This window comes from Alligator mississippiensis, chromosome 4 (assembly GCF_030867095.1).
Source record: "Alligator mississippiensis isolate rAllMis1 chromosome 4, rAllMis1, whole genome shotgun sequence".
Taxonomy (NCBI): Eukaryota; Metazoa; Chordata; order Crocodylia; family Alligatoridae; genus Alligator; species Alligator mississippiensis.
Window position 1 is genome coordinate 56078865 of NC_081827.1, and position 13150 is coordinate 56092014.

A 13150-nucleotide genomic window follows, 5' to 3' on the forward strand; every position below is an offset into this window, starting at 1 on the left:
CCGGCGGCCAGTGACAAACACTGCTGCGGCCAGGCGCTGGCTTAGCCCCGCCCCCGGCAGCGCGCCGGGCCAATCAGGCCAGCAGCCGCCGCCGCAGCTCCTCTCTCCATGGCAACGAGCGGCGACGCAGCACGTTCCGCCCCCTACCCAGGCACAGCCGGATCCGGGAGTCAGGGGGGAATTACGTCACTGGGTCGGAGCGGGGTCCCGACTCAGCTGCTTCCGGGAGGTGGCGCCTGCGCAGTGCAGCGTTGCGCACGCGCACTAGCCGGCACCGCTTCCCGCTGCGGGGGCCCCGTGCCGTGCTGGTGCCCGGCCGCTGTCCCGCGGGGTCCGGAGCGACCCGCCTGGGCGCCGCCCGCTTCCCCGGCCCGGCCACTGACACCGCCTGGGGGTGAGCGTCACCGGGTGGGGCCCCCGCCTCACAGCGGGCCCGGCCTGGCCCGGCCCCCGCTGTGCCCGCGGCGCCTGGCGGGTGGGTGGGTCACTACAGCTCGGACCCGCCGCGGGCGAGCGGGGTGGCTCGGAGCACCTGGGCCCTGCACCTGGTTGGGGTGGGGAAGGGGCTGGGCGCGGTGCATCCCGGGATACTGGGGGGCTGTAAATTGCTCTTTTTGTCTCTGTGGCACAGGCGTGTGTTGCTCTCGCGCGAGCTAGCACGGCCCAGAGTGACCCCTTGCCTGAAGGGACCCACCTTCGAGATCCCGGGAGGGTGGACAAGCTTTAGCAAGCTTTAGCACACAGACACATTTTAAGCCTCACTGTGTAACTTTGCCCTTAATTGCCAGACTCTTCTGTCAGGTTGGGAGTGGCTGCAGTTGATGAGTACTGAATAGTACTAAATGTTTTATATGCGATATAGAAAGCACTTTCAGAGGAGCCTGGCTGCCCGCTGAGACACAAAGCAGCCCAGGTCTCTGCTTGCCAAAGTAGTTGGGTTTGCAGCTCTAAGGAGTGACGCTGACTTCAAGGAATTGTGAGGAATGATTTCTGGAGTGTCAGGTTCACTGCCTGGCTCCATTTGAGCCTTGGTTTCCCTGCACAAAATGGCATTTCTTGTAGGGCTCCCCTAACCTCTGACCCAAACTAGGTCAATCGCCCTTCAGCCTAAAAGGCTCTTGATCACTTCTTATAGGCTACCAAGTAGTTTTGGTGATTTTGGCTTCTACCTTACGGTGTCTTTAAACTGATAACGTAAGTGAAAAAGTTAGGGTGTCATTACCAAATGTTGTGGTACCCTGAAGAAGCTACTTGATTTGAATGTTATCCCTTGTTAGTGGAAAGCAAACTACGTTATAATCACTTCTAAGCTACTCCCAGCATTTATTTTAACTTGTTCTAATCATTTGATCTTTTCAGGTAACTCTCCATGAAGTGAAGAAGGTAGTTTTTTGGGGGGTGTTTTGATTAGGCTTTTGGAATGGTATAAACAGGCAACATATGGAAGGCATCAAGATTTATAAGTGATGACAGTAAATTTGCCATTAGAAGCATTTTTGTATCTCCTGATTAACACAAAAAGCATTTCGGGGAAGCAGAGAAACCAGCATCTGTACTATTTGTGTGGACCTAAGCTTTACTGGAGGAAAAACCATGCTATTCCTCTTAGAGTTATTCATACAAGCAAAACTCAATGCAAATGGACCAGAAATAGAACACTATGGTATAGTAAAAACATCCATAACCATGACTTCCTGTATTATAGAGTTTCTAAACTTTTAACTTCTTCTCCCGAGAGACTTAATAAAGTGAACAATCATATGTCACGAATTAAGAGCACTCTGGAGTCTGTTTCTAAGGTTGTTTCTGGTACTCACAGTGAACTGGTTTCACGCATAGCTCGATTCAAGCCACATTCTGGCATTCTTGGAAAAGCTTTTCAAAGTAATGCTCATGAAAATAAACTCAAGGTAAATCTAGAAAAAAATAAACAAACAGCCAGGATTCAGGGAGATTACAGTGATAGTCTGGCTGCCAAAAAACCTGTTCATGTCAATGAACATTTGGAGTCTGCATTGATAAATACAAGTAGTACTAATCAAGGTATTTCAGAAGATTACCTTTTTCACATAAGCCACTTCAGTACAAATTTTGGAGAGACTTACAACTTTTTAGCAAATCATATCAATTTGTACTTTGGCACTAATATTGTTATGGATCCACAGAAAAAAGGGAGTGATTTTCCACAGGACTGTAAGTCTGAAGAAAGAAATAAACTTGATTCAGAAAGTGAGATGACTAATGCAAGTAGCACAAGTTCAGCATCTGCCTTAATTTCTGCCACAGAGACTCAAGATGCTGAAAAGACAAATGCAGCTCTTCCAGCTTCCCCTAAAAAGACTATTGCAAGCTTCCTTTCGAACCCTAGTAACAGTGTACAAGCTTTTGTAGACAGCTATATTGGTGGCCTGGTTCCCAAATTAAGAGCTGAATCAAAAGCTGCTTCTGAAATGAAGGGTAAAGTAGAAGAACATGAAGAGTCTGTAAAAGATGAAGAGCAAAATGGTAAAGAGATAAAATCTGCAGAAGAGAAAGAAAAACACCTGTCACTTCAGAGAGAAAAGGCAAGTCTTTGAATAACATTTACAAATATTGAGTTGATAATGGGTTGTTATCAGAAGCATATTAATTTTACCTTCTTTCATTGGGATTTTTTTTTTTTATTTCAAAGCTGCTTTAAAATTCATTTACTTAGGCGAGGCTTTATTGGAAGCCTCACCTACTACAACATTATCCTACTATGATACATTGGTTCCTCTCTTTCCTAGCAGGGAAATCCCAAATGGGATAACAAATTTTCATCCATCACCTCTATTGGGACAATCCCTGTTGCGTTCCCCAGGGAGGGCATCTTGTAGTTCCTCCTATTCAATGTGTATATAAGGCTGATGGGTGACATTATGCATAGTATAGAGAGAGATGCCATCAGCTCTGTATATCTTTCCCATCTGACCCAGGTGGTGCAGTTTCAGTTCTCTCCCAGTGTCTGGCTTTAGTTGGGGACTAGATGCAGGTGAACCAATTGAAACAATCCAAATAAAAAAAGAGGTGATGGTGGTGAGAGCATTTGACTTTGGCAGAGGAGAGTGGGATTGGGACTCTTTATCATTGCAGTTTAGCCTCTTCTTGTCACTCAAGTAAGCAGCCTCAAAGTTCTCCTGGATCCTCTGCTGCATCTGGATCTGCAGGTGGTGGCGGTGCCTAGGAGTGCCTTTCACCAACTCTTTCAAGTGAGAAGGCTGTGGCTCTTTCTCTCAGACTTTGATCTGCCTACTGCCATCCATGCCTTCTTAAGCTCAAGGCTAGACTATGCTTTGAGCTTTATGTGGGGCTGCCCTTGAAAACTTGAAGCTGCAGCTAGTGCAAAATGCAGCAGTACACATGATGTGAGTGGGTTTCTAGGAGCATGCAACTCCAGCGCTCCAGAGTCTGCACAAGCCCCCAGTAGATTTCCGGGTAACGTTGAAGATGCTGACAGTAGCATTACTATGGCTGGTGATGGAGAGTAGCTCTTGGTGCTGATTTGGGGAGGAGGAGAGGGAGAACACAAAAATAACAGCTGCTTCTGACATCTGGGAGCCATTGCTGCACCTTGGGCCACTGCTGCCCAAGGTACAGAACTGCTCTCTTTATGCCTCTGGGTGCTGATTTTAACTTATAAGACCCAAAACAGTTTGAGCCCTATGTACCTATGAGACTCCCTTCTCCCATGTGCTCCTTCATGACCCCCGAGCAACTTTTTGCAAGTCTGTTGGGCAAAAACATGTTGGAAGAGGGCTCTGAAACTCCCTCCCCCTTGTGGTCTTCTACGGCAGTGGGGACAGGGAGCAGGGAGTGTTCCTGTTTTATATTGATAATATACTTGCTTTTTCTCTAGTTCACGCCTGTCTGAATAAGTTATTTTATTCTTTCTGTTAGTCTGAGTCTTTGCGGAGGGTAGCATATTAATTGACCGAACAAACAAATAAGTTGCTCACTACTTCAAGTAATTTAAGAAAATAAAATTTTGATAATAGCTTTTTCAGGTTTATATATGTTTCATGTTCTCTTGTTTCTGTGAGTAGTTTCATGCTCTCTCTCTGCTTTTATTATCAGATTATTGCGAGAGTCAGTATTGATAACAGAACTCGGGCTTTAGTTCAGGCCTTAAAACGAACCTCCAACCGAAGAGTCTGCATCAACAGAATTGAAGAACTGGCTTACCATCTTCTGGAGTTTCCAGAAACCAGAGGAGTTGCAATTAAGGTGAGAATCATTTTTATTTAACACACAAACTGCAAATACCCCAGTGTTACTAGTGACAGGTATCATAGAAAAGCATTCTTCTGCTTCACCTACTCTTTTTTCTTTTTGGCAAAATCCATTTGAGGTTTTTTTTTCATTATTAATATATTAGTTCCAAGAGATATCATATGTAAGCTCTGATTGACAGCCCAAGGTCTAGGGCAGAATCATCAGACTTAAGTTTTCTGGTTGATATTTGTTTGTTAGGAATTCTTTCAATGTAAAAATGAACAAGACCTTCAACTGTGACCTTCATTTTGATTAGCTTCTTTATAGCAGGGGTTTCCAACCTTTTTTAATAAGTGTACTCCCCCCAACTGGATGTGGAGTGGGGGGTGGCGCACGACTAGATATGCAGTGCGGGGGGAGGGAGTGGTGCATGGCTGGATGCGGAGCAGCTGCAGCACAGAATGGTGGGTGCAGTGGATGCTATATGTGACCCCCCTCTCCCTCCCCTCCCCCCTCATCCCCCCCATGTCCAGCCAGAGGGGTGCCACTGCCCTGATCCTGGGAGGTGGCAGCATGGGGTGGTGGATGGTGGTGCTGTGTCCCCCCCACCCGTGCATACTTAAGTACCCCTGGGTGTACACATACTCCCGGTTGACAACCCCTGCTTTATAGTATGACCCAAACAGGCCATTTAGAATGAGAACGTATTCCATTTTCTGTCTTTACATAATACTAATGTAATTTGAAAACATTTCCTGTTTGAGATGCCCTGCTTTTGTGTTGAACAAATACTTTGATTTTTGGTCCTGGAGTTAAAATAAAAAGGAAATACCATATCTGTTCAGAAATAAAAAAAGAAATTTACCTGATGTGATGTTTACCTGATGTGCTGTTTAGCCAATGTATCATAATTAGCATCTTGTTTGTATAAAACTCTATACCTCTAGTTGTCATAATTATTAGAAGTGTTTAAATTTGACTCTTGATTATCTCGTAGTATATAATACAATATAATATATATCATACATTATATCATATGATAATATATAAAATCCTCCCCCCCCCCCCCCCCCCGGTAGGATATGGAAGAAAATGGTAAAATACGTTCAGAAAAGCTATTCTTACATGTAAATGCAAAAATGTATTTTAAAACTTAAAAATTTAACTAGTATATTTATAACTTAAGCTGTCATTTCTGGTATCAACTTTTCAGTAAACACAATTTTTTACTTCAACTACAGGAACAAATAATTCCATGCTTACTACGTTTGAGACAGGCACATGATGAAAATCTTCAGGCTTCTGTTAGGGAGGCTTTGGCTATAATTGGATATACCAACCCTGTGAAGGGCCGGGGAATTCGAGTCCTTGCTATCGATGGAGGAGGAACAAGGTAGGACTGAAGCTTTCAAATACCAATAGACTTCTGTAAACTCCAAATTTAGATAACGTCTAAGTCAGTGGCACATAAACCTAGGCTTTCATTCTGAAACTATTTACAGTTCCATGATAATGGAAACTCTAGTTTTGAACCAGGATTCCAGTAACATATGCTTAATCTTGTATGTATAACTAGTCCCTTTTTTGTGTGGAATAGGTTTATGCAGGCGAGTAAACCAAGTATAGAAGTGTTTTCTGAACTGGGCTAGTAGTTTTTGAAGGCAAGTAAATGAGACAAATTTAAGAAGTTTCATGTAAATAGTCTTCTATATTCGTGAATCAAAAGGGATCATTGGTGCTTCTTTGTCACCCCCTCCCCCCCTCCACAAGCCTGTTCTGTGGGTCATTATGAAACTTACCCAGATGAGGCTCTTCCCCAACTCTCCTGCCACACCTTAATGTTGAATTAAAGAAGGGGTTCAGTTAGATCTTGCTAATGCTTCCATCTGGGTTTACTCACAGTACCTCTGAGGCTGATGTGGGGCTCTGCCTCCCCTACATCTCTTCTGCTCACCAAGTGCTGTTGATGTGGAGTTATGATGCTGCCTGCCACTATGAACTCCAGGCTTTTATCTAAGTCACACTCACCCCATCTCTTTGTCTTCCGGTTGCCTCCTGGAGTGAAACTAAAAGGCTCTCTTGGCCTCTTCCCTCCACTGCGTCTTCTCCCCCTTTTGACTTCCCTTCCTTTGAAGCAAGATACAATAATAAACCAAAAGAAAATAAATAACTCTTTCTACTATGACTCCCCCTTTCTTTATTGCAGGGGGTCCTCTATCTCTTTGCCCTGACTTCAAAGAGCAGAGCCTTAAAGCGCACCCTGCTTTATTCTAATCTGACTTCAGCCAGGGTCCTTTGTCCTCCAGCAGTGCTCCTGCTGGCACCTTGTCCCTACAGCTGGGCTCTAGCCTCCCGGAGCAGGCGTTCCTCTCATCCCCCTCTCTGGCACCCTCAGTGCCTTGCAATTTCCCTGTGGCAGCACACTGGGCTGACATCATCAGCCGCGCACTGCCTACCTGGATGGAGAGGGAGCTTAAAAAGTGGTACAGCTGTGCTGTGCACAGTTGGTCTGGGCTCCTTCCCCAGTAAGTTTTGGGGGTATCTTCTCTGACTCTGGTCTCGTCTGGACCAGCTCTGAACAGGGGGTATAGAGACAGGGTTCATGCGGGGTACCCAGGCTGCCACATTCTGATAGTTAGATTTGGCCATAGTAGAAAAGTCTTTTGATTTTGTTGTTGTTGTTTGTTTGTTTTTCTTTATCTTAACTGACCGCATTGAGTGTTATGCCCTTAAGTTGGCTAAGTGGCTGGGGGAAAACTCACAAAATCCAATCACTAAGGTCCAAAACTGCTGGAAAAATTCTAGATTAATTTTCCTGTGGTACTAAACTCCTAATAATACAGGGGAGTTCTTGCGTATTCTAGAAAAGAATAGAGCACAAAATAATTATCCTACACCTTACAAGAAGTAGGAACTTTACCATTGCTGGTTTTCTGCCTTAGTAACTCACCTAGACTTTTCTTCTAAGCAAGAATGAATTGGTTGGGGAAAGCAGTGTTCTAAAGTGTCCTTGATTCCTGTGTCCTTTTCTACTTAAATCACTTGCTTTTAGTTGTTTGTTTATTTTTGGTATCACATCTCCAGAATTAGGTTTAGGTTTGCAAACATATGTACTTCATTTTTATGTCCATCAGCGGTCCTTTTGAACTCAAAGAATCTAGTATTCTATAAAAGTTAAATATGCAAAACTATCTGCAGGTTTGAATCCTAAATTTTTCAAATAATACTTTTTCCATAAATTTACTGATTGAAAATACTATACTTGCCATTCACAATATGCAGTTTTCTGAGCTTATAATTTTTTGTAAATAGTATTTGATGCATATTAGTAATACTTCTTTTCAGTTAGGGTTAAGTCTGTGACAAGTTTTAAGTACAAAAACTATTTAGTTATCTGAGTACAAAAATGCTTTCCTCTTTTCTTTACTTTTTTTTTTTTTTAAAGGAGATATCTTTTTTTCTCTCCATTGGCATAGTTCCATATTAAGTGTTGTTAATATACTCCAGGATAAATTATTTTTGAGCTTATGGCATAAAATAGGCCAGTAGCCCCCAAATGAAAAGTTTTCAGAAAGTTGAGGAAGTGAAACTGTAACACAATGCCTGTTTTCATCCCTACCATTATTCTCAGATCTAGATCTGGACTATACAAACAAATTTATGCCTAATCCTGTACAGTCCTTTCTAGCATAAGTAAGAGTTGTGAAATGAATTACACTTGTCTGAACTAAAACTTAATTATGAGTACAGAGATGTAATTATCAGTGTTAGTCTTAAGTCAGGCAGAAGGCAGCACAGTGTAGCACCTTCGAGACTAACTTGTTCAGACAGGCATAAGCCTTTGTCTGTAAAATGAGTGGAAACTTTTGGAAACTTGTCAGTGAGATGAGTGGTGGCAGCGTTAATTGCTGTGGGTTCTTGGCCCTTGATCCATGGGGTGGATCCAGCTTCACAGAGAGCCCTGAAGGTCTGATCCAGAGCACAGAGTTATTATCTGGCCTGCAGGCCCACAAGTTTGGTGGCAGGTGCAACCACAGCAGTTAATACTGCCACTTGCAAATTTCTAGGTTCGTGGGCAGTCCTGTGGACCAGATGATATGGCCCCAAACTACGGATCTAGACCTTAGAGTTGATGAGTTAATTGATGCACTGGGGAACGTAAGGGTTATAAAAGCTACTCCAGGTGATGCAGTAAGAATCCAGTCTTCATTGAGACCATAGATAGCTATGAGAAGAGTTGTTATGGCAGAGGAATCAGGTTGTCTGCAGCTTGGGTTTCGCAAGCTCAGCTGAAGGTGATGTTTATTTCAAACTCCATGATGAATGTGAATACAACGTGCTGTGAACAAAATACACTAATTTTGTGGTCAGCATTCAAGGGAAATAGCAGGTGTAAGGTTGTTTTTTCCAGTTTAACTTCCTGCTCTCTGGGATTCTGCCTCTGATTACGTATAAACTATGGAGCTGCTTTCATAGATTAACTTCTTTTGGTTGCTATTATCATGTCTAGTTTTGAAGCAATGAAGTATAAAAGTGAATGACATCAGGTTTTGTTTTCCATTAACTGAGGCAGCCAGGTATATCCAAATAGCATAGCATTTTAGTTCTTGTACTTAATGTTAGGTTTCTAGGCTTGCTCCGCAGTAAATGTCTTGTGTAGATGTGTCCAGGGATATTCAATATATACTTCCCCTCTTGCTTTTATCCTGGTATTGCTAGTTACAAGTGTTATTTTAACATAGGAGTGGCCATGCTGCAGCACAGGTTCTACAAGTGGCATAGGCAGCCTCTGCGTGACACAGCTGATTGGGGAGGGAGCAGGCAGCTCACTGGCAGATCAGGCAGGGAGCAGAAAAAAGAGCATCAGATCAGGCAGGGGAAAGAGATTGGAGTGACACTTGGGAAGGGCATGGGGCTAATTCATGGCACATGTACCTAAAGGTTGCCCCCACCCCCGTGTTAAAATGCCTCTTACTCTTTGAAATATCTGTATATTCTGTCTCCTTTCCTAGATATTGCTTAGCCCAACATTATTTATTTGTTCACATGATTCTTTGTGTGTGTTTTGCAATTCCGTTTCAGAGGTATAGTGGCACTTCAGACTCTGCGCAAATTAGTAGAACTTACTGGAAAGCCTGTCCATCATCTTTTTGACTACATTTGTGGTGTAAGCACAGGTAAGTAGTATTCTGTAGGGTGGATTTTTGTGATAAACTTTCATGCCCAAGGTTTCACTTTTATTAAATTTAAGGTTTTCTAAAATTTGCATATTGCAAAAACACAAAAACCTTAATCTTGTTAAATGTGAACGGGGGGGGGGGCATGTAAGAGAGAGGTGAGTTGGAGGGAGAAGAGGGGGAATGGTTGGGGTATATAAAATGTAAGACCTTGTTTAAAATTTTATCACTGCTTTTTCCACATAAAAGCTTAGATGACCAAAACATGCCAATTGAGCTATAGACAGATATATAGCTGTATATGTATCTCTGTTATATATAAGAGTATATATTTCTTTTTAACTGGAGGTTTCAGCTTGATTTTGTGTTGGGCCATTGAATTGTGACAGTAATTAACTTAAGAGGACCATTTAGCACTGAATTATGTCAAGGCAATTGGTGTTCCATAATTATTCAAATATAGGTCTCTCTGCAGTCACTGAAGTGCAGTGTAGCGCAGCTATCCAAGCTAGTTAGCTAGCTGCAGCAACATCAAGCTTGCCACAGACCTCAACAGTGAATGTAGTATGGACATACTCTAAGGATTTTATTGCAGTTTCTGAACAATAAAATGCCCTTTTCCAGTAAAATAGATAGAATAGATGCAATAATATTAATATACAGTGACCTGCACCTTCTCATCCTTAACATTTAACAAGTTTTGTGTGGTGGTGGTGTTTCTGAATAACAGAAATCTACTGCCTCTCTGGCATTATGTTCTAAAATATTTAAGTCACACAGTTTTATTGATGTAGTTAGAAGTTGTTTATCATGGAACCATAGAAAATTAGGGTTGGAAGGGACCTCAGGAGGTCATAACCCCCTGCTCAAAGCAGGACCATCCCTAACTAGATCATTCCAGCCAGGACTTTGTCAAGCCAGGCATTAAAAGCCACCAAGGATGCAGATTTCACCACCTCCCTAGGTAACCTGTTCCACTGCTTCACCACCATCCAAGTAAGAGTTTTTCCTAATATCCAGCCTAAACCTCCCTTGCTGCAACTTGAGACCATTGCTTTTTGTTCTGTCATCTGCCACCACTGAGAATAGTCTAGCTCCATCCTCTTTGGAACCACCTTTCAGGTAGTTGAAGGCTGCCATTAAGTCCCCCTGAGCCTTCTCTTCTACAGAATAAATAAGCCCAGTTCCTTCAACTTCTCTTCAGAAGTCATGTGCCCCAGTCCCTTAACCATTTTTGTTGCCCTCCACTGAACTGTCCTCAACTTGTCCACATCCTCTCTATAGTGGGTGGCCCAAAACTGGATACAGTACTCCGGATGTGGCGTCACCAGTGCTGAATAGAGGGGAATAATTACTTCCCTTGATCTGCCGGCAGCCCAGTATGCTGTTAGGTTTCTTGGCAACAAGCATAGACTGTTGACTTATATCCATCTTATTGTCCACTGTAACCCCTAGGTCCTTTTCTGCAGACCTGCTGCTTAGTCAGTCATTCCCTAGCCTATACCAGTACATGGGACTGTTTCATCCTAAGTGCAAGACTTTGCACTTGTCCTTGTGCAATGTTTATGATAAAGTGCATTAGTATGTAAGATAGAGCTTGATCTGAGTTATATGAAATGCATACCAAAGGAACTGCGGAACTTAATAATGACTAATAGAATTTATAGTTACTTAAGTACTTAAGTTGTATTTGCACACACAAGTTATAAAGAATCTTTAATTGTACACCTTAGGCAGTGATGTAGTAAAGATTTTCAAGAATAGATAAGGAAATGGCACTAATTACTCATAAGCATTGTTTTTGTGACTGGATGCTCTCTCTTAAACAGCTTAACTTTTTTATTTAAAAAAAAAGTAGCATCAGCGTAAAAATTATATATATTAGTGTGTGTGTCTTTTGGGGGTGTGTTGTAATGTTTTAAGTTTAACATATTTGTTTTTCTATTTCTGGAGAAAAGCCCTGCATGCTGTGGCAGTTTTTCTGTAGGTCAGCAAAAGTGGGGCTCTAAGCAGTTTTAATGCAGAAAGCTGCTGAACTGGGTTTGGGGATGGGTTGTGGGGAGAAGCAAAAGTAGTTGTTTCCTTCAAAAATACTGATAGCCTATGGGACAAGGCAGGGTAGGAAGCACTTCTCTCCAAGAGAAAATGCAGGCCATCAAGCATGTTGAGTTTTTATATTTCCTTTGGCTTGCATACCAAACTGCTATCCTTATGTGAATGTCTCTGTCCTGTTTCTGGTAAACCTGATCTGCCATCTACTTGGGGAGGATGCGGTATCTTTGAACGCTTCCAAGCTTCTCCTTGACTTTCCTCACACTTAGAGCTGTAAGAGTGACATTTTGATGGGTAAACGCATGCTTTGCCTAGTTAGGGAGCCCTACGGAGAGCAGGTGAGCATAGTGCTCAAGTACGTTTCTTTCTTAAGATCTGCCTGTTTGCATACCATGTAAGTGCTTCTCTCTGTTCCTCTATCATCATTCTTTCAGATTTGTCAGTCTTTTAGCTGTCTTCCTATCTATATTGCACCTTGTATTATTCAAATATCACTATGTTCTTTTCAAGAACTTCTGGTATCCCTATCCCTTTTGGGCAACTTCAGGAGGGGGTGCAATTCTTTTCTGGAAAAGGAGGCGGCTCCAAAATATCTAATAGACTTTTCCTTGGAGTCTCAGAACAGTAGAGATTCCCCATGCCTGAAGAAGGGTGACTGCACCAGAAAGCTTGCTAAGAACTTTTTTCTAACTACTCATTTGGTCTAATAAAAGATATCACATCTACTCAAAGAACCTTGTCTGCCTAATAGACTTAGATTTGGCTGCATTTAAAAAAAAATAACACACCGTAATTATCCTGGTATTCATTTGTTTAAAAATATATTTATCCTGTAAGTACGGCATATCACTAGGTTACATGAATGTTGTATGCTGTATATTACAAAACAGTTCACCTTCATGTGGAAATCTAATTACTTTATTTCTTCTCCCTCTAATTCTCTATTAATATAATCTTATCCTGAAATATATTAACAGAGATCACAATGATGAGCAGCCTGCATTCCCAAAGATGTATGTAATAGACTCACAAATGCTACGGGAGGAGAGAACTTTTAGGTCTATTCAGTAGTAGAAATATGCACGTAAAATAGTTTCCTAATACATATTTTTCAAGTGCTCTGAGAAGTCTACTTTTTAAGTGACTTAAGTTAGTGAAGCTCTGTTTTCTTTTGAAAATAATTATATTAACAGGATCTTTTCTGATGGCTGTTTTAGTCAAGACTGGCACTTTTTTTCTTATAGTGAGCCTGAATTGTCTTTTTCAGTTTAATCCCATTTACTACTTGTTTACACACACTTCACTTTTCTTAATACTTGTTCTTCTTCATAAGCATTTATACTTACTAATACATGTTCTCCACATTCTGCTTATGCTGTTCTTTTAGTCAACTTAAGTACTGCTTTGGTAGACTTTTTTTTTTTTTTACTGGTTCCTAACATGCTTATGGTGTATAGGTCATACATGACTTCATATGTATTTGTAACACCTTCCAGTTTGCAGTAATATAAGCTTTGAATTTAATTACTTCTCAGCTTCATTTCTTTCAGATCTATTTTCTTTTGTGCTAGCTGCTAAATGATTGTAGATTGCAGTGTTGGTAACTTGCATAACAATGGGCATGTGTACATGTTGCCCTGCAGGGATGTTACTGCGCCATACTTTAGTACTTCCTTTTCCAAGTACTA

General features: G+C 41.9%; 1 protein-coding gene across 1 annotated transcript in view; it reads left to right on the forward strand.

The window, feature by feature from the left end:
• The first annotated feature begins 247 nt into the window (after positions 1–247).
• Positions 248–13150, forward strand: part of PNPLA8 (patatin like phospholipase domain containing 8) — a 77565-nt gene continuing 64662 nt past the window's right edge. The window contains exons 1-5 of the mRNA XM_006274526.4: positions 248–394; positions 1360–2564; positions 4096–4245; positions 5475–5626; positions 9316–9410. Of these exons, the coding sequence (XP_006274588.1) occupies positions 1467–2564; positions 4096–4245; positions 5475–5626; positions 9316–9410 (1495 nt within the window). The 5' untranslated portion in view covers positions 248–394; positions 1360–1466. The remainder of the gene's footprint in view (positions 395–1359; positions 2565–4095; positions 4246–5474; positions 5627–9315; positions 9411–13150) is intronic.